Source organism: Elephantulus edwardii, unplaced genomic scaffold (assembly GCF_000299155.1).
Source record: "Elephantulus edwardii isolate Elephantulus edwardi_28Jun2011 unplaced genomic scaffold, EleEdw1.0 scaffold00164, whole genome shotgun sequence".
In the NCBI taxonomy this organism is placed as follows: Eukaryota; Metazoa; Chordata; class Mammalia; order Macroscelidea; family Macroscelididae; genus Elephantulus; species Elephantulus edwardii.
The window spans coordinates 4332476-4340635 of record NW_006399914.1 but is presented as its reverse complement, the minus strand read 5'-3'; the positions used below and the strand labels follow the sequence as shown (position 1 = coordinate 4340635).

Below are 8160 nucleotides of genomic sequence, written 5' to 3'. Positions count from 1 at the left end.
CTGGTACAGGCGGAGATTGTCCCTCCTCCAGCAGCGCATCTGGTGGATTAGAACCACACATCTCTGGGATTGCAGTACTGCTTCTTGCCACTAGGCCACTTTGGAGATTTTTGTTCAGCTTTTATTAGACTTGTGCTTTGTGTAGCCAGAAATTGTTTCTGAAGGGTAAAGAGTCATAACCTTGGGGATTCTAGCAACACCTTATCCAGTTAATAATAAGCTTGGTGGTTTTATAATTTCAAATTTTTGTGCCCCATTTTCTCCCTCTCTATCAAGGACCTTCTAATGGACCTTTTGGAATGGTTTGTAGTAGTAACCAGCACCATCTGGTTCTTCTGGTCTCAGGGTCCTGGAGGCTGAAGTTTGTGTAGTGCATTAGTGTTTTGGTCTAACTCTTTTCATAGGTTTTGGTTTTTTAAATTATTTCTTTTCTCTGGATGGGAAAGACCAATAGTAGTTGCATCTTAGATGTCCGGACATTTAACACTCTAGTTGTTCCTTACCAGAGTAAGATGGAAGATTTTTTTTTTTTCTGTTACCTGTGTTGTGCCAGTTGACCTTGATTGTGCCAGGTGACCTTGATGTCCCCCAAGACTATGACTTTGAACCTCCAGGCCCAGTTACTCATTTTTTGGTATGTTTGGTCTGCGGCCAAGTTTTCCTAGTTTGCTGCATATATGCTCTATTAGGGGAGCTCTGGTTACCTAGTCTGTACATAGTTGGCCTGCTAACCCAAGGCCAAACGTCTTATCTGGCAGTTAGAATCTGCTTGTGACTTAGTGAGAAGTGAGCAATCTCCTCGCTTTCCATTTACTGCCTTGAAAACGCACTGGAAGGTCACCTATGTGTCTCTTCTGACTTGACAGTAGTAAGCGAGATATTCATGACTATAAACACATGGGTAGAAATATCCTCCGTCAAATTTGTATGTATTTGCAGGAATAGTTCCATAAAGAGTGAACTTATAAATATTTTAATTATCTTTTTATAATAAAGTTTATTATAAATAAGCTTAACAAGGGCTTTTTAATGGTTTTTGTAAAAACTTTTTAATTTTCATCATTTATAAAAATGAGACATTATTTTCCTACAATTTGTGCATAATGATAATTTAGCAAGAATATATACATTTGGGCATTACAGAGTTCCGTTTTTCCTTCTTTGTAGATTTCCCATCAGATATTGCTAACAAGTCTCTATCAGAGAGCACTGCCACAATGCTCTGGAAGTCAAAAGGCAGGAGGAGAAGAACTTCCCACCCCACGGCAGAATCCTCCAGTGAGCAGGGTGCCAGTGAAGCTGACATTGACAGTGATAGTGGTTACTGCAGTCCCAAACACAGTAATAACCAGTCTGCATCAGGGGCTTTGAGAAATCCTGATGCTGGGACCATGAATGTAAGTAGCATTGCTTTAATTTCTTTACCAATAATCTCATGTGTCAGTATTGTGTCCTCTGCTGAAGTTTAACTACCTGTTTTCATTAATAGTTCTTTTGGTAGTAATAGCATGTTTAGAAATATATTTTGTGGTTTTTTACAATTAATAGGAAAAATATTTATATGTGGAGATGTATTTTTTCCTGAGATTTTACTAAGTGCTTTGCTAGACTAAATTATGAAACATTTTACAAAATAAATAGTGTTGCTTCTTAGGTGGAAAATAATTTTCTTTTTTCCCCCCCTCCTTTTTAGCATATGGAGTCATCTATATGTTCAGGTATTTATTTTCTATGTGGTTCTTTTACTTACTGAACTTTGTATTTATCATCATTTCAGAATTTTGTTTATATAGTGGTCTCAGTGTTACTTACTGAACTTTTTCCTTGTTCATGTTAGCATTGCAGAATTTTATTTCAAGCATGAAATTTGCTGATAACGCCAAGGGGAAATTTTGGATTTTTCCTAAAGAAAGATACATGTCAATTTCAAATTATAGTTGACCAAATTGAGGAAAATGCTAGTTGAAATCTACTCTAAAATGAAATATGTTTACAGTAAACTCTGATAACCACTTAAATTTATGAAATATTTACAGTATTTTTATAGCGACTGAAATTCAATGCATGAGAGGACAATATTTTATATTTTCGGCGTCTCGTGAGTAAATTATAGTTTTGAATCTCATTGTTGGCAGGTGGTGTAAGTTGGTCCAACGCAACTTGCCAGGCAACTCAGAAAAAACCATGGCTAGAAAAGCATCAGACATTTTCTAGAGGTGGAAGGCAAACTGAACAAAGAAATAATGCACAGGTAATTTTAACTCATTTGGAGAAATCTGAAGAGATATGAGATAATCGTGGGTGTTACTGTAAATTTGTTAGCTTTGATACTGGCATAGTGTTTATGAATAACACTGCCCTTAAGTTTTAGAATGTGTATTCAGTGAGTTATTTGCCATTGAAGTATCATATTATCTGTTAAATAATTTTAAAATGCCTTAATGAGGGAAGAACAATGGGAACTGCAGAATGTTCATTGTAGGTGGTAGTTGCATGGATGTACTTGTTAGTGTTTTTCTCCTTTTCTATAAATTTCTATATATTTAAATACTTCATAAAGAGCTCTGGTGACTTAATGGTGAGGAATTTTGCTGTCAACACAAAGGTAGCTGGGGCGAATCCACCAGCTGCTCTATGGGAAAAAGATGGGCAGTCTCCTCTCTGGGATTTACTGCTTCTGATAACCCACTGGAAGGTCAACCCTGGGTCAGTTTCAACTTGTTGGTACAGCACCACCACCACAAGAATGAATTTGTCATAATTTTTAAGAGTACTCTTTAGCTTTGCTTCATCTGCCATGACGTATTCCAATCATAAGTTAATTTCAAATCATTGCAATACTATAAACATCGCTTCTTTAAACTTCAGTATTGGAACTTTGTCTCTTTGTCTTTACTTGCCTTAAACGCTGCAGTACAGGCATGTTTCTGTGAGAGTTGCACTGACATGGCACTTGCTGCTGGTTTACTGTAACATGTCTAGATTGAAAGCTTCCTGGTTGTGGGGCCTAATTTATCTAGTACTGTTATAACACAAGTAAAACAGTGAGCTGTTTGAAAAGACAGAATATCATCATCCTAAGGGAATTGTGTTGCTAACACAAAGGTAGCACCTGTCCAGCAGTTCGAATCTACCAGTGACTATGTAAGAAAGATGGGTAATCCTCTCTGATGTGAGTAACAGCTGCCAAAAACCTGCTGGCGGGTCAGCTATGACTTGGTTCTGTCTCAACAAGTGAGATAGTGAGTTGAGGTTGTTTTGGGGGGTTTTTTTCTTTTAATTCTTTCACAACATGCTTCCTTCATTCACATTGTGTTTCAACTGAGTTGGGGTTTGGTTGGTTGTTTGTTTTTTGTGGGGTTTTTTTGTTTTAGTTTTCATTTTCTCATAGTTCTAAAGTCTTAAAAGTTTGAATTAGGGGAGCTCTGGTGGCCTAGTGGCAAGAAGCTGCACTGCAATCCGAAGGTGTATGGTTCAAATCCACCAGATGAGGAGGGTTAGTCCCCTCTTGTGCCATTCGGATCTAATTCGACAGTACACAAGAATTTAAAAAATTGAAAAATCTAAATTAGGATTTCTATCCCGAGATTTTATTCCTTTTTAATAACCCTGCATATTTCGTGATTCCTTGGCTTATAGACAATCCTCATACAGCATTTGTCTTTGTAAAGGTGTTTCTGTCTATCCTTTTCTTTATCCAGATCTTTTTAGAATTCAGTTTAAAATCCACCTAACAAAAGAAAACATTTCTTTTCTGAACAGGGTCTGTTTTTAGGTATCAAAAAACCTAAACTCCAAACCACACGCATCATGTCTTCAAGGCGTTTGGTTAATAGCTTGGCACAGAAAGCACATCAGTTCTCCTTATTTTTAATTACAGAGTTTAAGATTTCAACACATTTTTTGAGGGACACAGCTTAGGATGTAAGAGATTATGGTTAGCTATAGTACACTGGAGGGAACTAATCTGTCTACATTTCATAAAATCGAAGCAGTATTATCTGTAATTCCGTTCCTAATTTTAAATGCCTTAATAAAAGAGTAAAAAAAAGGAGTAGCCAAATATCAGTATTTTGTTGTTAAAATTATACCTAGCAAAACATATACCGACTAACCAATTTGTGCATATATGTTTGTATGCTTTTCTCTATGACATTGATTGTACTGTTCAACGTTTATAACATCATTCTTTTTTTTAATTTTTTTTTTTATTATTTTTGTGTGCGTGTACCGTCAAATCAGATCTGACTGGTACAGGAGGAGATTGCCCCTCCTTCCCCGGCAGAGCATCTGGTGGATTCGAACCGTGCGTCTCTGGGATTGTAGTTGCAGCTCCTTGCCACTAGGCCACCAGAGCTCCCCTTATAACATCATTCTTAATACCTTTTTCTTTATCGGCCCTTTACCATTAACATAGATGTACTGCTACTTTATCTTACTTACTTTTTCTTTAAAGCTGCTGTTGTCAATTTGTTGATCAGTTACTATTTTTTTTTTTAATATTACATCCCTTAATTTCTTAAATTTACTTAAGAAATTAAAAATTAACCATGAGAGTAGATCTGTAAGTCAGCTGAAGTAATAGCAATTTACTAATAGAATAAGGCCAAATAATTGCCTCTTCTTTGACTTCCTGAAATAAAGTACTTCAGATATATTTTCATCTGAATTAAGCTGTCAAACAAGGAGGTGAAATGGTGCTCTCTTCCCTGTTCTCTTGCCTCCTATTGCTGTTGACTTGTTCCAACTCTTAGCAGACTCTCCAGTGGGTTTCCAAAGCTATAATGATATCACATGGGAGGAGACTGTCCATCTTTCTGTGTTAAAGCAGCTGTCTTTCCTGTAGTTGCTTCACAAATGGTGTGTCGCTTATGGCAAACTTATGAGATGACCTAGCTTTATTGATTAAAAATAAAAAAGCTAAAGCAGGAATCCTTTATATAGATAGATTTAAAAAATCTACCAAATATTTACTTAGGTGCTGAGATTTATGTTGTGATCATAACTACTGATCCTGCCAAGTTTGCAGTCATGGTATTTATTATTTCTTTTGTTATTTTCCTGGAGAGAAAACAGTAATCAAATTGAAAAATATTTTCTTTCTTTTTCAGAGTTAGTGAGGAATGGTAAAAGAACAAAAAAGTGAATGATATAAATACATATGGTATGCTAAATTTTCTCTCTCTTCATTCCAGAAGAATGGGAGCCAAATTTGAGTACTGTATTGGTTCCCTTTTCTATCTGTAATGCTTTATTACAGATTGTTCTAAATACGCTTGATTTTTGATGAGGGTAATTTTTTTTTTCCTTGTAAGGCAAAATAATTTCTTCTCTAGCGATTTGTCATTTTATTTAGGCTTTTAAAAAGTCAAATTTCTTAACTGTTTTCCGCTGTTCTTTTATGGCATTATGTTTCAAGACTTTAAATTTGAGGTTTATTTTGATGAATGATATAGAAGAATTTAGCTTTTCAGAGTAGTTTAAGTGGTGCAACTTAACACTGTACCTTGACTGATAGGTCCTCCCATTTTAATCATCTTCTGGTATTGTAATGAAATCTAATAGTGTCATGGCTAAAGTGATTGACTGCTGACTGAAAAGCTGGCAGGCTGTACTCACCAGCCCTTCTGTGCTAAAAAGATTTGATAGTCTGCTTTCTTAAACATTCATGGCATTGGAAACCCTGTGGGGCATTTCAGCTCTGTCCTGTGGGGTTGCTGTGACTTGAAAATGATTCAGTGGCAGTGGATTTTATGTGAAGGTAGTTTTGGGTTACCCCTCCCCCCCCACTAATGTCTTATTTCCCAGGCACTGCAAATCCATAGACTAACCCCCTCTGACAGTTGTAATCTTCCAGCAGCTCCACAGGAGAAAGGTAGGTAGTCTCCTCCCATGAGATGTACAGTATCACAGTCCTACTGGAGGGTCAGCTATCAGACCATTCCAGAGTGACAGCAGTGAAAACTCATTCTTAGGCTATAAATATTATTGCTACACTGTTTGTTTTGTTCCATTTACTAGATTTTTTGGTACTCGTACTAGGCCACTTTAGTTATTTTAAAAAAAACATTGAAGACAGTACTTTAATCTTTGATTGAATAGATCTTTTCTAATGTAGCTTTAATTTTCAATTATGTTAATAAAATATTTAAAAGTTATATTCTGTGTAGACTGAAAAACGGTATAAAAGTACACACAACAATGAGTGAGTTTCCTTTCATTCCTGCCACTAGTTTGACTGCATCTGTTAATTGAAACAGGTCGATTTGTATCTCATCTGTTCCTGGGGCCTTATTTTTTGCCAATGCCTTCAGTGAAGCTTGAACTTCTTCCTTCATTATGTTTGGCTCTTGATCAAGTAGTAATTCCTGAAGTATTTTATTGTTGACCAATCGTTTTGGTACAGTGATTATGTGTGTTCCTTCCAACTTCTTTTGATGCTTCCTGGATCATTGAAATTTTACTCATATCTTAGTATTGCAACTTGAGGCTTGAATTTTTCAATTCTTTTAGCCTGAGAAATGCTGAATGAGTTTTCTGTATTTATTCTCTATTCCAGCTCTCTGCACGTTCCATTACAGTATTTTGCTTTGCACTCTTGAGCTGCCTTTAAAATTCAGCCTTTTTTTTTTTTAATTTTTATTTTATTATTTTTGTGTGAGTGTACCATCAAATCAGATCTGACTGGTACAGGAGGGGATTGTCCCTCCTTCCCCGGCAGAGCATCTGGTGGATTCGAACCGTGCGCCTCTGGGATTGAAAATTCAGCTCTTTAACTTCTATATCTCTTCCCTTTGTTTTGGCTTCTTGACATTCTAGTACAGTTTTCAGAGTATCTTCTGACATCCATTTTGTTTTTTTCTTTCTTCTCTGTCTTCATAATGACCTTTTGCTGTCTTCGTGGGTGATATCTTTGATGTCATCCCACAACTCATCTGGGTTCAATCATTGGTGTTCAGTGCTTCAAACCTGTTTGTAAGATGATTTTTAAATTAAAGTGAGATAGACTCAATATTATATTTTGGTTGTTGTGGACTTGTTTTAATTTTTTTTTCAGCTTCAGCTTGAACTTGCACGTGAGTAATTGATTATCTGTTCTGCAGTCAGAACCTAGCCTGGTTTTGACTGACGGTTATTGAGCTTCTCCAGTGATTTCTTCCACAGATATAGTCAGTCTGATTCCTATACAGTATATCAGGTGAGGTCTGTATTTAAAGTTGCCATTTGTGTTTTTCTAAAAAGTCTTTGCAATGAATAAATCATTGAATGTACAAAATTCAGTCATTCTTTTCTCAACCTTGTTTTTGTCGCCAGGTATGTGCTTCTAACTACCATTCCTTTTTCATTGTTTCCATCTTTTACATTCCAGTCACCGGTTGTCATTAGTGCTTCTTGATTGCATGTTTGATCAGTTTTGGACAGCACTGCAAAATTTGGTAAAAATCATTAATTTTGTCTTCTTTAGCTGTTAAGTGTTGGCACATATATGTGAATAAAAGTCGTATTAACAGATTTTCCTTGTATATGTTGGATACAGTCCTATCACTTCAGGATAGAACTTGAAATTTTCTTTTTAATTAATAATGTACCACGATTCTTTTTTGTTTTTCATTCCCTGCATAGTATTCTATGTAATTGTCTGATTCAGAGTGGACAAAGCCAGTCCATCTCATCTTACTAGTGCCTAGAATGTTGATGTCCATGAATTCCATTTCTGTTTTCTAATTTTCTAACATTCATCCTTTGTACATTCCACTGTGAATGTATGTTTACAGTTGCTTCTCATCATTTTGATTAACTTTCTGCTGTAACTATAAATGTTTCTCTAGTATTCACACAGTTGTCAAAGCTCTGAAATTTACAAAGTGCTTGGCCAGTACTATTTCATAGTCTGTTGGAGAGCTTTACTAAAACCTGTTCACCATGGGTGGCCCTTGTGGCATTTGGCACATCAGTGTCATAGTTTTCAGCATCACAGCAACCCACAAGTTACCTCAGTATAACGAACTGAAAGACAAGTACTGTACTGTTAAGAAAAATGGTATAAGAACAAGAAAGAGTGTAGATACTTAAGCTGTAAGGTAGTTAGCAATATGCAAGTAATTGCCCCAGTAAAACAAACTGACAGATAAGTGTTGTACCTCCTATGTTGTTGTTGTT

The 8160-nt window shown here is 36.1% G+C and overlaps 1 protein-coding gene across 1 annotated transcript in view; it reads left to right on the top strand.

Moving 5' to 3' along the window:
* SECISBP2L (SECIS binding protein 2-like) overlaps nt 1-8160 on the top strand; it is a 66194-nt gene that overhangs the window by 27758 nt on the left and 30276 nt on the right. The window contains exons 5-7 of the mRNA XM_006895299.1: nt 1168-1397; nt 1694-1718; nt 2136-2251. Of these exons, the coding sequence (XP_006895361.1) occupies nt 1168-1397; nt 1694-1718; nt 2136-2251 (371 nt within the window). The remainder of the gene's footprint in view (nt 1-1167; nt 1398-1693; nt 1719-2135; nt 2252-8160) is intronic.